Source organism: Cydia fagiglandana, chromosome 20 (assembly GCF_963556715.1).
Source record: "Cydia fagiglandana chromosome 20, ilCydFagi1.1, whole genome shotgun sequence".
Taxonomy (NCBI): domain Eukaryota; kingdom Metazoa; phylum Arthropoda; class Insecta; order Lepidoptera; family Tortricidae; genus Cydia; species Cydia fagiglandana.
Window position 1 is genome coordinate 758697 of NC_085951.1, and position 22481 is coordinate 781177.

The 22481-nt window shown below is 38.2% G+C and overlaps 1 protein-coding gene and 1 long non-coding RNA gene across 2 annotated transcripts; both read right to left on the reverse strand.

The window, feature by feature from the left end:
• Window positions 1-6675: 6675 nt before the first annotated feature.
• LOC134674312 (uncharacterized) lies at window positions 6676-10067 on the reverse strand. The gene is made up of 2 exons (XR_010099595.1): window positions 9565-10067; window positions 6676-8585 (listed from the first exon to the last, which is right to left on the reverse strand). It is a non-coding gene; the product is annotated as an uncharacterized LOC134674312 (long non-coding RNA).
• Window positions 10068-11709: 1642 nt separating this feature from the next.
• On the reverse strand, window positions 11710-18556 carry LOC134674354 (carboxypeptidase B-like). Its single transcript, XM_063532406.1, has 7 exons — window positions 18410-18556; window positions 15024-15236; window positions 14436-14526; window positions 14081-14182; window positions 13562-13777; window positions 12329-12754; window positions 11710-11878 (listed from the first exon to the last, which is right to left on the reverse strand). The coding sequence occupies exons 1-7, from the start codon at window positions 18514-18516 to the stop codon at window positions 11714-11716; spliced, it is 1320 nt and encodes a 439-aa protein (XP_063388476.1). The 5' UTR covers window positions 18517-18556; the 3' UTR covers window positions 11710-11713.
• Window positions 18557-22481: the final 3925 nt, after the last annotated feature.

Genomic DNA, 22481 nt, shown 5'->3' on the forward strand with positions numbered 1-22481 from the left:
AGTAAGAAAAACAATTCTCATAGGAAACCTTGCAGTATACAGGGTCATTGAAAAATGGACCTTAATTTCATATATATAAAGTTCAAATTTGCTTGCACGCCTTAGCTAAAAAAAATGCATGTTGTGGTTGTTAGAAGAGTACAAAGATATTTTAGGCGACGATGGTGACGATGGTGACGAAGTCGACGATTGTAACCATGGTTACGAACAAAACAAAATAATACCAAAATTTAGGGGGTATAAATAGACGGGCCAAAAGCCTAGGAGATTCTTTCAGTCTACAGCAGCCAAACCAAGAAGAGCTCCAGGAGAAGAACTAAGAAGAGAACTAGAAGAGGATCCAGAGAAGCCCCAGGGACCGAAGCGGAGCCCTAGAGGAGCCCTGCGCAGCCCGGGACATCAGTCTCTGAAGACAGAAGACCTTCAGCGGAGTGGACTCCGAAGATCTACGGCGGAGCCTCTGGAGTCCAGAGGAGCCCTAGAGGCATCAGTTGAGCCCTAGCGGGCATTCTCCGAACAACGTCGAGCAACGGGAGCTGCTTGCAGAGCTACAAGGGCCAGGTAGCCGAGCATCAGAGCAGGGTCCAGGGAATCCTGAGCTCCTCACCTCAAAGAAGCCTTCAATTCTCCGGGTGAGTGTTTATAAATTCATAAAGTTGTGTTTTCTTTTAATTTGAAAAACTTAATACTGGTCTTTACTTTAGAATATTTTGGCAATGCGAATTTTATTGTTTTAGTAGTAGTAGTAGAAAAACACTTTATTGTACAAAAATCAAAACAAAACAGGAAAAATAACATTGATCATTAGTATAAAGGCGAACTTATCTCTTCCAGATAACCTTTGAGCAATTGAATTGTTTTCTATGATCTTCTGACCTTAACTAAAAAGCTTCAACTATGGCAATATGAAATTATGTGCTATTGATATTAAACAAGGAAATTTTGATTCTAAAGAGATTTGATACTGAATTAGTGAAAAATAATGTACTTTAGCTCAAGAAAAATTGAGTGATTTATAAAATGTGAATAAAATTAGAATGAAGCCTTGACAAGAGAATAAGGCCTGGCGTAAGAAAGTATGCCAAAATCCTGTTCAGATTTCATGATATGGTGAACATCGGATAGCTGAGCGAAGCCGAAGGTCTGCGGGAGTAAGAGAACCTCTCCTGCATTCTGTGTTCAAAACCATTTATAAATAATGATTGAAACTTGAACAGTTTATACTTAATTTATTTGTATGTATTTGTGTATGGGCTTTAATCTGGTTTTGTTTGCGGGTATAAATTGTAAAAGGAAGCATGTAAAACTTAGGCATTGTCTGTCAGAATACTACTGCTTAGATAATTTACAGGGTTTATGCGGTCGTGGAACCTTCGCTTCTGCAAGCCTTCACGTCAAAGAGATTCAAATGAATTAATTCTGTTTATATTCATTCTTAGTAGGGAAACCTAGCTTTGCAAATTTTTGTACAAATAGCTTTGAATTTATTCAGAGATTTTAGTCTTTTAGTATGAGATTTAGATTTTCGTTTCGTCTTAAAACAAATCGCGTTGATAGGCTCGCTGGTTTTTATTGTGGGTACTTTTCCAGCTTAAGTAGGTTACGAACCCATGGTCGAGGCTTTTAGGATAAGTCGAGGCAGGTAGCTTTTTAGGGACTAAAACAAAACAAACTAAAACAAAACCTCTCAATCAAAATAATATAAAATAAATTTTCAGTTAATAAATGCCTTAAAATCTATTCTGTTGTTTGCTTTAATAATATACCTCTCTCTCTCTAAAGAACCTGAGTAACTTCTCTTCGCAATGTAGCGTCCTACCACTAGATCACAAGCCTGGCCAATTAGTTTGTAAGATAAGCCACACATGCATGGAGCCCTGGTCCTGATAAGGTTAGAATTAGGATCTTCAATTATGGTAAGTATTCAGTTTAGGAAAACTTTCAAGTGTTTTAATTTAGAGGTGAATGCTGGGGTATTATTGGGCCGTGATCGTCTAGATAAGTAGATTTCAGGCTGGGGTTCGTTTCAACATGTGTTGACACCCTCGCGCCGTCCCACCTTCCGGGCACCAGCAGAGATGCTGGTCATGCCGCGTCCATGGCAGAAGACCTCAAACGCCGCAAATATGCCACCCTTGGCAGTAGTTATATTTTTGAGGCGTTTGGGGTCGAAACGCTGGGGCCGTGGGGGCCAAGCGCGCGCCGTATATACAGGGCCTTAGCGGAGCGCCTTATAGATGCCGCAGGAGACCAGAGGGCTGGCCAGTATTTTGCTCAACGCATAAGTATTGCCATACAACGTGGCAATGCGGCCAGCCTTCTGGGCACAATGCCCATCGGCAGTGACTTGGGGGACGTTTTTTATTTATAGGCTTTTTATTTTAACTTTATTTAGTTTAGAGATAGTTTGTATTATTATTTGTAAGCTAATTTAATGTTTTATATTTACTTAATTATTTGTGAATTAAAATTCATTTAAAAAATAAATACATAAATAAATGTTCTATAGAACACATGACACTGCGCTCCGCTAGCTACTTACCGTTTACCGCTTCGCTCACCGCTTACAGCTCGCTTGCCACGCGATTGTCTCCTCTAGAGTCAACACGCCGCGCAAACTTCAACAGTAATTAACCTCATTAATTCACAAACTATACTCTCTCGTCTTCAAGATCATCCCTATTATATCTTGACCTCCAAATCTATAAAAGCAAAGTGCAAGAGAAGATCTATCTTGTATTGGTATGTTGTGGTACAGCCAGTTATCTTAATTGCTATCGTAATTACAAAATTTTGGGAAAACGAGTTTACCTTAGGACGTTGGACGGTCAAGCAAATTTAATTTTCGTTAGAATTTTTCAATGTTAACATGTAATTACTTGATACTGATATTGTGGTATAGTATAGGGAGACAGATTGTTGATATTATTAGTCAGTAGTAAACGGACCATTAAATACAAATTGCTGACAACGATGCACCGGTATCTAAGAGATGGGAACACTTGTTATTGCCTACATATAAGAAGGTATAATTAGCTTTATTTAAATCCACTGTTAAAATGTATCCTTCAGTCTCGAAAAAACTTATTTCGGCTGGATGTATTGTTGTCTGTGGGGGGCACTACGGGCACACCCCGGACACTGGCGATCAAATGTATGAAACAAACGCGTTCCTACGCGCACAGCTAAGCTCGTGTAGGTGAACGCGTACTATGCTTGTGTGAGTGAGATAAGACGTGCGAGGGTTCTCGCCATTTTGTTGTCAAGTTCGATGACCTCAGTGACTCAAAACTCATTGCACGAATTAGGAATAAATAAGAATCGTATTATGCTGTAAGGTGGGTATCTAAGCTCGATTTTTACAATAGTTTCCTATTTTGAATCAGTATAAAGTAACAAAAATTTTGTAAGGAAATCAGGCCACCAAAATATTACGTAAGTTGAAAACATGATTTTTTGTTCATATAGATATTGTGTTGTTTTCAGTGTGATCTGATAGGTTTTGTAAATATTTATTTAATATTTTAATATTTTACGTGGCCTCCGCTCTGCGCACCGCGTCGTCGCGTCCTTGCCAGGCGGTAACTGTGAGGTAACCGAGAGCGGGTGGGCGGCACTTTCAACGGGAGGCAGGGAGTGTCCATACTGTACGTTAGTACTCTTTATTATACTGTGCTACGGGTGCCTCTCCCTGTTGAGCCATGTGAATATTATTGCTATGATAATATCCCCTACCACGGGCAGCTCGCCCGCGACTCGATTGTGTGTAATGTAATTCTATACTAACTAATGCTGTGTAGTGTTTTGACATGAACTGTTATCGGTTTTGCTCTGAACATTTTATCATCATCTTCCTAGCGTTGTCCCAGCTTTTTTTACCACTGAGATCTATTTAGATGATTATTTTATTGTTATTAGCTGTCAAAAGAGAAGTTTCTTCTTCTTCAACTGAAACGGACAACGGAAATGTACCTACTTGAACATAGATTTTTACATTTGCAAGAGCAATACGTTCGGCATCAATATCGCGCCGCAATTATAAATAATACCGCAGCATTAATAATGTTAATACGGCAACATTAACAAACACAGGTTTCCTAAAAAAAGTCTATTTTAAAAACTCATGCTAAATTAAAATAAATACATTCACCTGCAATAATTTATGTTGAACAACGAAGGCCGCAAAAAGATCTGCCACCATTATTTGTAGAGCCATAAGAGCGTGTCACATATTTTTGCAGCCTTAGTTGTGTTATATATAGGTATATTATTGCAGGTGACTGTGAAACACAAATACATAATACTTCAATTAACCTCCCTAATTATGCGTTGAAAAACCACAAAGGGGCCATTCAAATATTACGTAATAAGCAGATTTATTACAATTATTTACCCCCCATCCCCCTTGTCAGCAAAAGTAAGCAAAAATCTTACCCCCTCCCCCCATGCTTACGTAAACGTTTTTCAATTATAAATGTATTTTTTTATATTATAATTATAATGTTATAATTATAATTTTTCTCTTAGATACTTACCTACAATAATATCTAGTTCCTTGTCGGACTTTGCTTGTAATTTATAATTTCGCCACACTTTGTTAACTAACTTTTGTACATTTCGTACTTTCGTACTTGTATGAAATTTTTTTAAACTTTCAAACAATTTTTGGTAGGTATAACTTGGATTTGTCTATTTGAAACGACATCTTATATAAACATTAAACTTTGGCTAATGGAATTAACGGTAACACAAATGTTATCTTGCTTTGCTATGCTTACAATACGTCTATTCGCTATAGTATCCAAACGAAACAATACACTGACAGAGGAAATTTAGACAAGCGAATAGCGCGCGGTATTTCCCCTACTCGGTTCTAAAGCGAGTGCCTGAACGTATGCATTATTTGTGGGAATCCCCGAAAATGCGAAAATGTTTCGTTTTCAAGCATAGACAATGTGAGGGTTGCCATTCGTGTAAAAAAGTAAATAACTACCGATGACGTAATCATCATATAGACTCCCCCTACCCCCCATGTCATCCAAAATAAGCAAAACAAAGCCCCGCCCCCGCATAGTGCTTACGTAATACTTGAACGGCCCCAAATGACGACCAGCATAAAGAAAAAAAATTAAGTAAATATTACCCCTTACTGAAGTTACTCAGCAAGAAAGCAGGGTGTTTTAGCTTTCACGGTTTTCTTTCACAGCCTTCACAGGCAATCGAGCATTCTGTCGAGGCAACAAGCAATAACCTACCATAACCGCGTCACGGCTTCCGACGGTCTCTGTGCCAGAGACAAGTTAGAAAACAGCTAGTTCCAAAACTGGATGGAATGTTCTCTGTATTTTTCTCTAGAAGGGGCCCACAGATTACAGTTCGCCGGACGATATCAGCCTTATCAAACTGCACAACGGGACTTAATCGCGTATTTAAGTTTTAAGATTTACCTCCGACGTTTCGAGGACGGCGTTGTCCCCGTGGTCTCGGAGAAGACCACCTTCGCCGACTTCGCTTCGCGGCTTCGCTTTTTCTCCGAGACCACGGGGACAACGCCGTCCTCGAAACGTCGGAGGTAAATCTTAAAACTTAAATACGCGATTAAGTCCCGTTGTGCAGTTTGATAATGTTTAATAATCGTGAAAGTTTAAATCAGCGATATCAGCCTGTCAGTTGTTCGGAGCTGTCAAATTTTGCGTTTGACTGACAGGCTTATATCGTCCGGCGATCTGGCAATCAGTGGGCCCCTTTATAGGTCACTCGGTCGTAAGCTTCGTCGTCGCTTGTCTGCATGAAGCTAATTTTAATTACGTTTAAGTACATACTTGTTTGTTCGGCTGTCCTCATAGTAAGGCACATTTTTCTCAATATTATTTTTTTATGTAATTTTAATCCCACCTAGTAAGTTCTCATACTTCTCACGCGATTACAAAGCTCCAAAATCGGTACAAATTAAGTATCAGAGATTTTTCCACCTCCAAACCTAGGAAGCAGCATGTCTAATGTTGTGGTTGTAAATTACCGCGCAACTTCGAGATGTGGTATACCTAGGAGTGATCCTTCTTCGCATATTTGCGTCTGCATCCTTTCGGAAACGCTTGGGAATCGAATTTTAAAGCTCGTTTTATGGAAATTGCCGGAAAAAACTTCGCTGAGGAAAGGAAGTGGGAATTTACTAAGAATTTTTCATTGCAAACCGTTTATTGATTAGATTGGGAACTGCCAGCTTGTTGCCTTACGCCTGTGGCTATAAAAGAGACTTGACGCGATAAGAGAAACTTTGCAGTTATTTTTGTGTAGGCGCTCTTAGCATAGTAGAGCCTTCAGTTTGGAAAAGGTCGGTGAAAGCATATTATAATGAGTTACTCTAGAGTCCATTTGGAAAGGAGAGTGGTAAAATAATGACGACGAAACCACAAACAAAATCACAAGGTTGGATTCCCGTTTCGAAAAATCTGGGATTCCGTATCAACAGTCAAACATCTCGATAACTGTTACTTAAATATAAATGTGATAAATAAGACTAGGTACTTACTGCAGATACTCGGGAAAGGAGAAATATTGCTTTATAACTGGATTAGTGGCTATCAAAAATTCACCCGCTGGGTGTTAGGGCACAATTTAATTTACGTGATTGAGGGTCGATCCCGTCGGGTTTGAGGTCAGTAAAAAGAACACTTAGCTGATTAATTTATTCTTAATACACAATAAAAACAAAATAGCTGCAATTATAAGGCACATTTATCACAATTTTGACTTAAAACTAACACGTTTATAAACGGGCACGTGTTTTTTTATTGGATATAGGTATTTGAAGTTCTGTGGTAAAAATAATACCGTGTTAAAATATCCAAAATTAAATTAAATACATAATTTTTGTATTCAGAAATACAGTAGGTACTCGGTTATCCTGCAGTGGAAATTTTGCCCCTATGCCGTACATATTGTCAGAACGGTTCGATTATTGGATACCTATGTATGGCAAATAAATCTTTATATAGAATATAAATTCTACATGTAATGCAATACAACCCTTTTGCTCTGTAATCCAACGTTCGGCTGTGTAAGGGACGCCACTCCAGTACACCACGGTACGTTTAGACCGGAAAAGTAAAGGGGCCCATTGATTAACAGTCCGCCGGACGGTATCGGCCTGTCAGTTGTTCAGAACTGTCAACATTTTGTTTTGACTGACAGGCCGATACCGCCCGGGCCCTCAATCAGTGGGCCCCTTAACGCGCGTGTAAGCGCGTAAATACCAAAGCGAGTGTAAGCTGGTAACCCCAGAAAAATACACTAGTCTGAAACCGCTCTAATGACTCCTCTACACAATGGGCCAGCGCCAGCCACTCCAACGGACGCAGCCATGCGGTAGAATGAGATAGCAATATCATTTGCTCCCTCTAACGCATAAATGCGTCCCTTGGAGTGGCCGGCGCTGGCCCATCGTGTAGAGGAGCCATAAGCTGTGGGAGTATTAAACGGGTCACTTGAGTACTAATTGTCGGATTAATGGGCGTGCCGGACTGGCGAGCGCCGAAATACCGATCACCTACTGTAAGTATACATACGTTAAAAATAAATTGAGATTGCATCACTAATTCGAAGTACTACTTAACAATTTTGCGTTTGGACGGATCTTGTTTTAAAAATGTTATACGCTGCCGCTGGTCGAAAATTAACCGTAGGTATGTTATTAAAGTTCTATAAAATAAATGTAACATCCGGTCATGACCAAATGCAAAACACGTTATTTAAATGCTGTGGCTTTCCTCTATAAGGTCTTATAATTTCTCTCCATTACATTATATTTCCCAAGACTTAGCTATTTTTGTTGGGAAGACGAAAAACAACTTAATTTTACTATAAAAGTTTAAAAAAAGGTAAAAAGAAATTATACGTCGATTTGTTACACGTCCGGTTGATTCCACGTTGACGACTACTTACATGAATGCAAGATAGGAAATACATATGTGCAAAAAATGCGTTGTAGTCTAGGGATGGTTGCATGTCAGAATTGTCAGGATTTGTGGTCCATTTCGGGATTGCGGCGGTGAGTGTCAGGGTTTTTTAAAGAAATTACCCTACTTACATGAATGCAAGATAGGAAATACATATGTGCAAAAAATGCGTTGTAGTCTAGGGATGGTTGCATGTCAGAATTGTCAGGATTTGTGGTCCATTTCGGGATTGCGGCGGTGAGTGTCAGGGTTTTTTAAAGAAATTACCGTCCAGGTTATGTCTGGATTTTAGGGTGACGTCCGGGTTTTTGTCAGGTTGTCAGGTTTCATACGTTATCCCTATCTAAGGATAAACATCGGTTTTTATCATCGCGCTCTTCGTAAACGCTTTATTATAATGCGGTATCTGTTAGTCTGTGTTCCAATGGTCTAACAAAAACCAGCAAAGTTTGTTAGGTATACATCCTAAGACTGCAAAGGTGTCTGTTCTGCAAGCAGCGCCTTCGGCGGGGCGGAGGGCGGAAGCAGCGCAGCGTTGGTCACCCCAGGCTTCTCTCGCTTGCGAAGCAGGCCGCGCTTGGCAGCCAGCAGGAGGAGGATTGCCGAGGATATCGAGAAGGATACCACCTGGAATTGTAGAAGAAACAGTTTGTACAAGGACAAAGGTTATTATTCAATTGAGGCATGCACGATGCGCTTATGAAAATTTTTAAATGTCATGTTGTGAAAATCTTCAACGATCATTCTTGATGATCTAAACTATTCTAAACCAACGTAGAAACATATCTAAAATGTTTTTCGAAAAAAAATTTTTAAGTCTTAAAAATCTAGCACTGAAAATATTTTTATTGACCAAATTAAACAAGACCATTATATTATTATATATTTATGTACTATGTGTAGATCAGTATAACTGTTGTCTTGTATACAACATGCGGTCTTACCTCTATCGATATTATTCCTGTCAACTTTGTACATTTTTATTAGGTAATGTAATAAAATATCCTTTAAAATTAACGCAAGCCGAATGAGTATGATATTACATATACATATTGGCTCTATTATAATATTTATAATATACAACAGGCAATATACTATTAGTACCAACTGTTACCGGGCCTACCTACCTACCTAAATGGGCCTTAACAGTTAATAATGTATGTCAGCGATAAAAGCCCACGGCTTTGTAAACAATAGCAAAGGTCGAAGTCGATAAAAAATGAATGGACGCTTGAAATTCCAATGATTTCATCATATCCAGTCTTGCATTTATAAATAGACCGTTCCAGAGTTAACCAATGCAAAACTGAATGTATCTTACTGCAAATAACTAGAATAGCATGGATAATAAGCCTGGTCTGAGTCTGAGATATGCAGCAGATAGGTAGTAATTGTAATATCTGGGTTAAATATAGACTAGGAATTTACTTTTGTTTAATTTTTTCGTTTGGATTATGGCTGTATATCTTAATATTTTATCGCTCCTACACAAAGTACCTACGTTTTAGTTCACTAAGAACTTCAACAAAATGCACAAACGTTTCATACATACATTTGTTTAGGTATACAGAACCGATCATACAAAATAGACAAAAACTATACTCACAGCTGACACTCCGAATGTGGCGATCACTTCAAACGTCAAGAACATGTTCACAAAAAAATAAATAGATCAAACCAAAAAAACGTAAACACACCGAGACGCGTGCGCAGCGCAACTGACTGCGAAATGATCATAATCCCGTTTTCCAGCTTTTAAAAACACACGTGGTTTCTCAAGCGAAAAACGACACTGTGCGACACTGTGTTCAAGTCGATTCATCGCAAAAACGTCTATACCGAACAAACTTACATTTGCAGTTGAAATGGGCGCTGCTATCGCAAATTACAGCGAATTGATTAGTTGTGAATTTGACCACCTGCATTTATAAGTTGGTTGCTTTGACGTTTCGCTCGGAACGGCAACGTTGTCAGAATGGCAATGACGATAACAGGTTATGTCGTCACATTTTGTTTGCTATGGTGGAATGAACCTTATTTGAAAGAAATTAGAGTTTATTTTAATGAGAAAGTCATTTATATGAGGCCAAGAATTAACGACGACGTTGTATCATAATTTTTGTCAAATGAATTAGCAGTTAATCCCTCATCTAGGTCGACTTTTAAGCTTCTAAGCGAGCAGATGGTATGCAGTTCTCAAAAATAAGTTTGAGTGTCTCTACTGTTTTTACTGGCCCATGCTCACACCTTCAAAAAAAAACCGGGCAAGTGCGAGTCGGACTCGCGCACGAAGGGTTCCGTACCATAATGCAAAAAAAAAGGAAAAAGGCAAAACAAAAAGGTCACCCATTCAAGTTACTGACCACGCCCGACGTTGCTTAACTTTGGTCAAAAATCACGTTTGTTGTATGGGAGCCCCACTTAAATCTTTATTTTACTCTGTTTTTAGTATTTTTTGTTATAGCGGCAACAGAAATACATCATCTGTGAAAATTTCAACTGTCTAGCTATCACGGTTCGTGAGATACAGCCTGGTGACAGACGGACGGACGGACAGCGAAATCTTAGTAATAGAGTCCCGTTTTACCCTTTGGGTACGGAACCCTAATTAGAACCCTGAAAAGTAGATGCATAGAAGGTAGACTAGGTTACTTACTATTCAATGGATAAAGTGCCTACCTACAAATAGACCTGTCCAAAAATCTGCTACAGATATTCCTATCAAAAGACAATGTGGAATGGCGCTTTGTTCACATTTTATCATAATTATTGATTATCCACTTTACTTTGTTACAACCCACGCTAAGTAAATTAAAGTAGGGTTCGAATATTCAGGGACCAGGGGAATGATAAAACAGCCTTCTGGGATACGAATATTTAAATTCCTTCTTTTATCGGTCACTAAATAAAATCACGTTGCCCGGTCTAAAATATTTCTAGATAAGGGCTAAAATAGTGAAATAAGTTCTACATTTAGGAACGGTGTGCGGGTAAAATAGGTACGTCATTCATAAGCAATAGGTAGGTAAATACGTTTCTCGTTTTACAAGTTTTGTTTCAATTTTTTTAGGGTTCCGTCCTCCGTCTGACCGTCTGTCCGTCTCTTTGTCTGTCACCAGACTGTAACTCATGAACTGTGATAGCAGTTAAAATTTTCACAGTATGTTTGTTGCCGCTATAACAACAAAAACTAAAAATAAATAAAATAAATATTTAAGTGGAGCTCCCATATAACAGACATGATTTTTTTTGCCGTATTTTTGCGTAATGGTGCGGAACCCGTCCTGCGCGAGTCCGACTCGCACTTGGCCGGTTTTATTTAAACTGCTTCTCTAGTTTTTTTAAACTATGTCGGTGGCAAACAACCATACGGCCCACCTGATGGTAAGCAGTCACCATAGCCTTTGGAATAGACGCAACTCCAGAGGTGTTACATGCGCGTTGCCGACTCTAACACCCCCCACCCTCATTGAACTCCGCAACCTTAATACCGGCAGGAACACAACACTATGGGATATAGTTTATTTAATGAAATCAAATGTAGCGAAAGATATATTATTTCACTGTTTTTATTATAAAACCAAAATCATTTTACATTTAGGGAACACAAAAAAATAAAAAATATTTTTTTTATAAATTTAGGCAAATTTTGGGAGGTCGCACAAGACCGAGAAAAGTGGCGCTGTCTTGTGTCGGAGGCCAAGTCTCATTTTGGGTCGCTGAGCCAACGGAGTAAGTATTTAGGCAATACAATATTAGTTGGTGTTGTGAGCGACGTAGTAAGACCTGGCAAGACGAGCAGTGGTGGCGATGCCCCTCCAGGTCTCCTCGTTGATGTGGTCGATGTACTGGGGCGGCACGCGGAAGTCCATCCCGTAGCCCGGCAGCTCCAGGGTGTAGGAGAACGGGATGCCAATGTACTGCAAAATGTAGTTGATGTAAAGTTTAGGACCTTGAACTGAACCTTGCGGTACACCTATATTGTGAAATGTGAAATAAAAGCATAATAGAGAGAGAAAAGTCTGCATCGATTTTAATAGCTTTCGCTGTGCAAGTGTTATTTATACGTCATAATGTCATAGAAGTTTGACGTTTAAATAACACTGGCACTGAGTGGCCTATCAAAATCGCTGCAGGCTTTTCTTGGTTTAACTCTATGTACATAGATATTACCTAAAATGTGATAGAAATAATTGCTTGATGTTGATGATTTCAAATTAAGACTTACATTTTTTTGTAAATCGGTTATAATAAACAGAAATAAAAAAAGTCGTAAAATGCTACACAAATTGACCTAGCCCCAGTGTAGTTAAGCTCATTAAAGGCTTGTTTAGGTATATACAATTGTTTAAATATGTTTAAAGACCAACCTGTCCATAATCCTGAGCACTTCCAGACGTAGCGTAAAGAATTAAGGCGCTGTTCCCAACCAAATAAAACGAAGCTTCCGGCAGTTTAACAGCATCCATTACAGCTCCCATAGTCGCCGCAACATGGTGGATGTGCGCCACGTTTGAAGGCAAATCTCCTGTGCCAAATCCATACAGAACCCAGTTCCCATGGCTATGAATGTTCATATACAGTTGTATTCTGTCTACATATTCGTGAAGGATATCTCTAACGATTTGGGTTTCTGGTTCGGAGAAGGCTAAGTGGCCAGGGTAGACGTCGGAACAGGGGTAGGACGAAACCCCGATGGTGTTGAAAGAGACGTTGAAATTGCGGTTGGCGTCAACACCGTAGCAAGTTTCGCTGACGTCGGGATAGAAGGAGCGAGTGCGGCGCCAGAGACGAACCTGAGGGACAAATAATAACAATTTGTAACAGTATTTAGACACGTGAATACACAACACTTTTTTAAAGTGAGACAAATAAAAAGAAAGCAAGAGACAGTTGGGAAGGAACTTGAACTTGTTACAATTTAGATCGAGCTCACGGTCTCATAAAACGGATTCAGATTTCTCGCCCAGCATTCCAAAAGGTCCAAAAAAAGGCAGAAAATTTATTTTCTTAAATACTGAATTACAATGCCATTTTTTGAAGGCAATTTAGATAGAGCTCCACTATGAAAAGCTTTTATGAACACCTAATGGGCTGAAAATTAGGTTAAAATATTTTACGACTTCTACATAGCTGATGTCGCTGGCTGATGGAAGATTCCGTAAAATCTGTCTACTTTTCTGGGATATTGTCCTCCAACCGATCTCATTTGAGTCAACTCTCAAATCAACATGGTAGAAATGATGGTCTACCTCATAGAGAATATAACCAAACGGAGTGGCCACATTAACAGGCGTTCCCCTCTGTCGAAAATAGGCGGCCAATGGTCAACCACATATCAACCACATGTATGGACTGACGTTTATCTGACATGACGTACCTATACATTTGATGTGCCCCTCCCCCGCAAAAAACGGCAGACTATTTTGTACCGAAAATTATAGACATGGCGTCTCCGTTGGTTATATTCTCTAAGGTCTACCTATTTTAAATCGGCATAATAAATATCACGATAGCAAATTTCGAATTCAGGAGCAAATTCGGAAGCAATGTAGGCACATATTTCGGTAATATATATAAAGCAATTAGAATAAAATACTTACATCAGTATGCGTGTATTCGTAGCCATCAGGATTAACAAGCGGATGAATGATCCAGTCAACGTTCTCCAGCAGGTCTCTGTCCTGTACTTGAAGATCCTCGACCAGGCGGTGGATGCTGTACAGCGCCACGGGGGTGGTCACCCATTCACGAGCGTGGATCATGGCGTCCATGTAGTAGATGGGCTTGGAGGTGTCCGCGAAGTTTGTTGTCGAGATCTGTTGAAAATAGCAGTAGCAGAAACGGACAGAGTACGTTCAATATTTGTTGCATAGTCTAGAGACCGACAGCTGAATTTCTCAAATCATGGTAAAATATTCAACTGGCCTAGGATTATAACAGCTATTAGTAATTTCTCAAATGTAAAAAAAAAATTCTGGACATACTCTTGTCGGCTATTACATTCGGGGGGGTTTCATTATTCAAACCAAACTACAACGTTGCAACGATCTTAAAGGTGTAGATTATTTTGATGAAACCATAGAGACTAAGAAGTGTGGACCAAACGAAATAATAAGTACCTTCAGATACTTAATAGCACGGCCTTCCCAGCTGGTCCCAGCGTTGACAAGAGTCACAATATCAGGGTACGCTGCCGCGATTCTTTCCAAATATGCATCTACCTGTAAATAAACGAAAATAATTTAAATATTCATGGTAAGTCCTATGTCCCAAATACTTACTAAATATATTTTATTATATTGCATCTTTTCAAATCGCGAGTGAGTTTAGGTAAGCATGCTTCATTCTAGATTGCATAGGCACTTACTGTCAGGAGAGATTGTGGTCCTATATCCAACAAAAAAAATTGATGGTACTAAAAAAATATTGTATAATTAAATAAAATTGTATTGCTTTGCAGTATATTTCACAAACCTCAGCATACCGAGGGTATGATTCGAAAACCATCCTATTGGTCCGGGTCTGCTGATAACGCGATATCTCGGCGTCGTGCTCTTCGAAAGCCCTGTAATAAATAATATTGACATGCATTATAGGTCTTACAAAAAAAAATGTGCGAAGTGCAAGAGTAAAATTTGAAAGCCGACTTGTACTTAGAATGTTTTTGAGGTAAGAAGCCCAACAGATCTGAAATTCTTTGAAATTAACGGTTTATTGTAACTTGGAGAAAATCTGATCAAGAGGAAGAATATTATCTTACGTAGCGATATCTTCTAAGCGCAAATAATGCTCTACGACGTTCTTGAATTCGCCAAGAAACTACTGCTCCAGAGAGACTATCAGCAGAGCTTCACTCAGTTTTAGAACCCTTACTGTCAACGTCAATGCGAAGGATTTTTGATCAAGCAGCTGTTTACTAATATTAGTATTACCTGAGTCCTAACGCCAACAAAGAAATATCTAAATTCTTTAGGTATCTGCCACTCTATCGCTCTGGCGCATAGAGCGGCAGAGAGGCAGATAACGTTTTTCGATCGGTAGACCCCTGAGTATTAAACTTACTTAGCAACATCTTCTAAGTGCAAATAATGTTCTACGCCATTCTTCTCCAGCTCTTCAAGGAACTGTTCCTTGTTCTGAGGGGAGACCATCACCAGAGCGTCGCTGAGGGCTACGGCGCCATGCTGCCAGACGTCCACGTCCAGGGACACCTCAAGGTTGTGGAGGAGCTCCGCGTGGGACGGAGACGCGAGCTTGACTCCGTGGACTGTGAAGCTGTAACAGATATTCAAGTAATTACAACACAATATCTAAACTTAATCACAAAAGTATCGTTAAACCAGTAAAGTTTGTCTCGATATTCCATCCGCGGTTGATTTTATACAACAATAGAATATAGGATATCTTTTAACAACAACTTAAGAAACTACATACTTACATATTCATTAACCTGTTTATTTAATTTTACCAAGTATCAAATTTTAATAAAGGATTTTAATAAATATCAAATACGAAATTCCCTATTTAATATCACTTTATTAGATACAGTCATATAATGTGAATATGATCATCTGATATCATCATAATTACACACGTCTTTAATGAGTGAGAGATTCTTTTATGAAAATAACTTTCTCTTTATGGCTTCAAATGAAATTCAATTACCTACCTATCTTATTTATTAACTAGCTGTGCCCGCGGCTCCGCCCGCGTGGAATTCGGTTTGTGTCAGTAAGCTGCTAAATATATAAAAAATAGTAAATTACATTACGCTGTATTTTTTTATTCAAAAAATTATAACATTTATAATAATCTGCATGATAATTTCTTAAAATAATTATATCTTATTGTTTCTTATTTTTTGGAGCGCGATTTGTAGTAGTCCGACTACGCCCGACTCTTTTAGTATGAGAAAGTCGAAGTCGCCTAGCTTTGGACCGCATTCAGCGCGCCACGTGCGTCGGGCTTAGCCTGAGTCCTGAGTATGAGGGTGCCTTCGGCTCCCAACTTTGGCAAGCGTACAGCGTGTCACGTACGTCGGGTTACGCCCGACGCTTTGGGTATGAGGGAGGCGCCCGGCTTTGGAACGCGTACTGCGTATTACGTACGTCGGTCTACGCCCGACACTTTTAGTATGAGGGCACCTTCGACGCCCAACTTTGGCAAGCGTACAGCGTGTCACGTACGTCGGTCTACGCCCGACTCTTTTAGTATGAGGGCGCCGAAGACGCCCAGCTTTGAAACGCGTACGTTACGCCCGACGCTCTGAGTATGAGGAACGGCTTTGGAACACGCACAGTGTGTCAAGTACATCGGTCTACGCCCGACTCTTTGAGTATGAGGGCGCCGAAGGCGCCGGGCTTTGGTAACCATACAGCGTATCACGTACGTCTCTTTTAGTATGAGAAAGTCGAAGTCGCCTGGCTTTGGCCCGCGTGCAGCGCGCCACGTTGTCGGGCTACGCCAAATTCTTTTAGTATGAGGGCGCCGAAGGCGCCCGGCTTTGGACCGCGTACAGCGCGATACGTACGTCGGGTTAAGTCCGAAGCAGTATTTTAATGCCCTTAGCATTTCTAGACCATGGTGCCCCCTCTCCCTAGGGTCATTAAGATTACATTATTTTTTTTGGTAAATTGAGTGAAGTTCATTGCCGCATTACAGCTGAGAATGGAAATCAGTCACATTATTTTATCTCGATAATTGACAGTGCCGCCGCAGTAATGTTGCAACAGAGTACATACCTAATGCTGCTGCAGTCGACACCCGAATGTCACCTTTATCATATCTTAGGTTAGAATGTAATTGAAAACGCGAGCGAAGCGAGCGCGAAAATTTTTCGATATAAAAACGCAATTTGATAGACAGTTGTACATTTTTACTTTAAGTATGGAAATCAGTCACATCATTTTATCACGAAAATTGACAGTGCTGCAGCAATAACGTTGTAACAGAGTAATGCTGCTGTAGTCGCCACCCGAACGTCACCTTTATCATATCTTAGAAAGTGATTGAAAACGCGAGCGAAGCGAGCGCGAAAATTTTTCGATATAAAAAACGCAATTTTACTTTTAGTCCCCAAGACAATTTTTCGATATAAAAACGCAATATGATAGACAGTTGTACATTTTTACTTTTAGTATGGAAATCGGTCACATCATTTTATGACGAAAATTGACAGTAACGTTGCAACAGAGTAATGCTGCTGCAGTCGCCACTCGAATGTCACCTTTGTCATATCTCACAAAGATATTAAAAACGCGAGCGAAGCGAGCGCGAAATTTTTTCGATATAAAAAACGCAATTTTACTTGTAGTCCCAACCAGGCGCGAATCCAGGATTTTATACAAAAAAGGGATGGAACAGTTTTCTATCAGCCTAGCTTCGCATAGTGCTCGATATTTAAGGATTTCAGCGAGGTTGTTTTCATGCATAAAAGATGCAAGAAAGCAGAGCTTGGAATTGACCGAGAGAATTGAATTGGCGAAGTGTGAGCAAGGCAGTAGGCCCGGCTGCGAAAGAGGAAAGCTTGGATCCACGCCCAAGTGTAATTAAGGCAGAAGATCAACTTTGCCGTAAGGCAGAAGGCCTCGCATAAGACCTAACGCCGAACCGCAAAAGAGTGAGAGAGAGTGAAACCCAGATAAATAAATATATACCTACATACAAACACGAACGCTGAAAACACAATACACTCTCTCTCACTTTTTTTGGGTAGTCGTGAAAAAGATGTCTCTGTGCAATGAGGGGTAATTAATTTACTGTCGTTTAATTTTGTTGTATATTATTAAATCGACATAATTATTCAATTAAATTTGTTGATGTCCGTACCCACTCATCTAAACTTAGAGTTAATTTGGCAATAACCTTCCTCGGTGGCTATTCATGTCACTACGTATTAAATTCAGCGCCATCTGTTAGTTTACCAGGGTACTCAATAGTGGTAGCACATATTTGAAAAAAGTTTGCCCCTCCTTCCTAAGTAGCGCCATAAGATTCAGGGGCAAACTTGAATCAAGCGAGTGTTGTGGCTACCCCCCCTTTTAAGGGTTGAATTTTTATAGCCTTTAACCTGGCCGGAGATTTTATCGACAGATTAGTAAAGTTTTCATCAAAATCCGTTCAGCCGTTTTCACGTGATGCGCGTTCAAATAAACAGACAAACAGATAAACAGACAAACAGACAAAAATTCTAAAAACTGTTGGAATATGTTCTGTTATCGATTCTAAGTATCCCCAGCCAACTTTTTTTCAAATATCTTCCATGTACAGACTTTCTACCCTGTACAGCTTTATTATATGTATAGATATAGAATATAGATAGATTTATCGTATGACTAGTTTTCACTGTGTTTTAGTATTTACATGCAAATTAATATTAATTAACTAATTTATCTATGTAATCGTCATATAATTTACAATAAGCAGTGGATTTTTAAATGATTACGTACCCAGAGTAGATGTCATGTTTCCCAGCATTAGCAAAGGAAACAATAATAGCACTCAAAATGAATAATTCTCGAAAGACCGCCATCGCCATTTTCTTGGCAAGCCACATAAGAATGTGCCATATCTTCAGACTTAACGAATTTGTATAATCTTAATCCTACTTTGATTATAAATGACATATCTGATAAAATCATTATTATCAGATAATTAAGTATATTTATGACACTGCATATTTCGATCAAAAGATCGACGTAAACTCAAAGAAGTGATAAAATGTGCAAACAGTAGCAAACTTTAAGACTTTAACTCCGCCGTTTCCACTATCTTATAATTATTGTGCATTAAAGATTATACACTTAAATAAATAAATAACTACCTACCTAAGAGTATAAAGTTATGTACTCACTGAGTATAATTGCATGAATTCTATAGTAATTTAAATTGTATTTTTCTTAATTACTCGTAATGCATGTTAATTATAAGATGTAATAATGTTTTGAAAAGATGTGCCCCGCCGAGTTTATTGCCGGTCCCATATTGGGATACCCTCCTCCAATTGAGGGGGGATTTAAATCTTCTCGGGGCAGAGGTGTACGGTTGGAGCCGGTAAAGGTTTATTTGACGTTCATAAGCGCATTGTAATATGCCTACTTGAATAAACTATTTTTTATCTTTATCTTTACCTATATGTTTCAATTAGTTTAGTCAATAGGTACTTATCTACATTAGTTATTATGTCTAGGAGACTATAGTAGATGACACAGTTCAGGTTTTTAAGTTAATTAATGTATGTTAATTATAATATGTATGACTGTATGTAATGTTTTGAAAAGATGTGTCCCGCCGAGTTTCCTGCCGCTCCCATTTTGGCATAGTTACGCACCATTCAGCTCCCATATATCTTCATCTTACATATACCTAGGCAGTTGTATGCAATGAACGTGACTATAAACACGTTGAAATGGACGCCCCTTAAAAACCCATGATTAATAAAATTCCACCATGCATTATAGTACCTAAGTTTAGTTGACTTTGTTTCCAGAATTTCCTGGTTACTTGAGACGAGAGTCCACTTAAAGAGCCACAATGTTTTCTAATGCCTTGGCATATGGTTTATTATTCTTTGAATTTTACTAGGAGATACTACCTTACTGTGTTGCGATATTTGCATGAGTACACGCAAGTCGATCCAATGTTATGACACATCAATGAACGGACCAAGCGAATCGAGTATCACCTTTGAAATTCGCTTTGCTTGACTCTAAGTAAACCAATTTAAAGTAAGATCCCATTAAACGTTGTTCAAGTGTGTAGTAGTTATACTTAAACTAGTCCAGGAGAGGCGAAAGCTATCGAAATGGTTAGGAGAATAGCATGAAATCGTGTTTGTGGTTTTAAGAGTGCTCAATGCTCACCGGCATCACAGACTACAGTTGGAAAACATCCTCTTGCCAATCCGTCCCAGTCCGTTTGAGTAGAGGCGATTACGATCGTCTTTTATTAAATTTCATTGTGCTTATCAAACTGAAACAAACTTTACCACTTTAGCGGTAAAATTTATATTTGATCGATGATTGATCATATTGAAAATACTCAAGTTCGAGTTCTTTTAGTTGTTGTTGGTGAAGAAATTATAACCTGTAGAGTTAAGTTATTTGATTTGTTTGTGATTGTGAAAACATTATTATTAATTGTAGATAGACAGTGTTTAAGAAGATCGTGGTGAAATGCAAGTTATCGGGATAATATTTTTCGCATGCTTGGCCTTCGTAAGTATACATTTTCTCTTTGCTTGTGAATAGCCGGTTATAAAGTGAAAGACTGGATTGTTATGTTATAACGAGAAGTGTAAGCATTTCTTTATGTGAAATAATAATATGTACTTTAAAGGTAGATAAGAAAGGGAGGTAGGAAGCTTTGCTTAGTTCGGGGCTAGGTTGATCTGTGTAAGATGTCCCCAATATTTATTATTATTATTTATTATACGTGTATAAGATACCAACTTAAAAATTCACTAAACCTTTTGATAATTATGTTATGCAGAGAGTATAAATAAAAATCTAATACATCAAATAAAATTAAAATAAACATAAAATTTTCATGTAAAGCTCAAAGCATTTGTGTTTTAGAATTACATAAATTATAGACAATATCTTACCAAATATAACTAACATTGATATCGTAGTCAGTTTTTGAAAGCAGGAAATACCCACCTACTCGTAAACCTTATTATTTTGTATTTTTTTTAATGATAACGATAATTTTAACTGAGTATAAAAACGAGCCGTAAGACATCTATTCTCTGACATGAATGAATTTCAAAAAAATTGTACATAGTTAAGCACCTGTAACTAGTCTAAAGTTAATTGATTCCATTGTGTTACGACAGTTAAGCCATTTCTATTTAAGTTAGATGCATGAACGTGTATTAGCGTATGCTATAGACTTATGTGTATGAATTAAGTACAATCAATACAATACAATACAATACAATTTACATAGTTAATTTTCGTGACACAAATGAATCAATTAAGACTAATCACAGCTTCTAATCTTAACTGCGCTTAATTACGTAAATTTTTTTTGCAATTCACTCACATAAGCCTCTGCCCAAAGAAGTTTACAATGAGTGGCCATTCCGTCGAAAATGGTCAAGCGCTGCTCTCATTCCTCGGTTCCCTGCGATCTGCGTCATTGATTTTAAGTCAATCAATCAATAACTAACTCTTGTTTTATTGTTTCAGGCCATCGCTATACTAATCTTAATCACATGCTGTTTCTACAAAGTCAGCAGTGGCAAAGACGATCCCGAAATGTGCAAAGCATCAGTAAACGCATCAGACAAAATACATCGAATGAACCAAATCGCACATAACAAACCAGTCACTGACGAAAAGCCAAGCGCAAATGTTATTTTATTTTTAAACAAGAAAAATAAATACTCAGATGAAAAAAGAAATCATTACCAAAGTCACAGTGGTGATGGGCTTGGGATTGGTCATTTTAATGACGGGTTCTGCAGTCATCAGAGCGGTTGGGGTCATCACAGTAATGATCAAGGATTTGATGATTGTGGGCATACTAATGACGGAGGGCATGCAGGGGATGGGGACGGTGGAGACGATTAAGTGATTACCTAATGTAGAAAGTGTAGAAACCCTGTTAGTAAATAATTATGATTCATAAAATACCATAAGCATAAGTTGGATTTACTGTATACCTACGAGTAATTTATTATTTAATGCACTGCCAGCCAACCAAAAGTTGTTAAGTAGGAACTTAAAGTAGACATTATTTTATAAGACTCTTAAACTTAATTTAACAAGTTACCAATGTCAAGATATTAAAAAAGATCTTATTTGTGTGATAGTTTATAACGAGTTGGTATTGTTTTTATTTTACATATAAAATATGAAATCACTGATGTTTATTGTTTTTTTAACTTCCTTTATATTAGCTTTATGCACAGTTTTGCTATCTGCTATTATAATTTGTTAATACATAATAGTTGTGTAATGTTTATTCTTTCTTTATAATCTTTAAATTTATTCCATGCAAACGCGACGTCTTAACGTTTTGGTCTCATTAGATTCTATTTTAAACCAAAGCGCAGTGTAGCTCAAACGTTTTATTTTGTGTTTAGTTCGAACCCTCGTTCTTCTCTTGGTGCATACAGATACTTGATACTGCAGTCTGAATACACTGCAATAATTGTAATTATTACAAATATACTACTTTTATTTATACATCCGTTACGCAAGATGTATATTTAGTGATAGTAACTCTACAATTGATTGTTACAACATTATAGTTATTACTTAGTCGTTGTCATTAAGGCGCCATTAAATTTATTAATAAATGGAACGAGTAAATTAACGTTCACGTTGACTAAGTTTTATCAGTGTCATTGAAACAGTCATATAAAAAACACCGTAATCTGTAAAAGAACATTAATGTGTTCAATATTTTAAAAGCAGCAAGAATTAATGAAAATAAAACAAATTATTCTTAACAAATGTTAAAAATATTAAACGAAGTGTAAACAAAACTACTAGAAAAAGTGAAATTAAACAA

Bases quoted from the DNA above. Each gene is read 5' to 3' on its own strand.
- LOC134674354 (XM_063532406.1), bottom strand. From the start codon at position 18,516: ATGTGGCTTGCCAAGAAAATGGCGATGGCGGTCTTTCGAGAATTATTC. The intron at 14,183-14,435 runs GTTTGTGAAATA...GTTTATTTACAG, and splicing joins CATACCCTCGGTATGCTGAG to GTAGATGCATATTTGGAAAG. The intron at 11,879-12,328 runs GTTGGTCTTTAA...TACATTTTGCAG, and splicing joins GTGCTCAGGATTATGGACAG to TACATTGGCATCCCGTTCTC.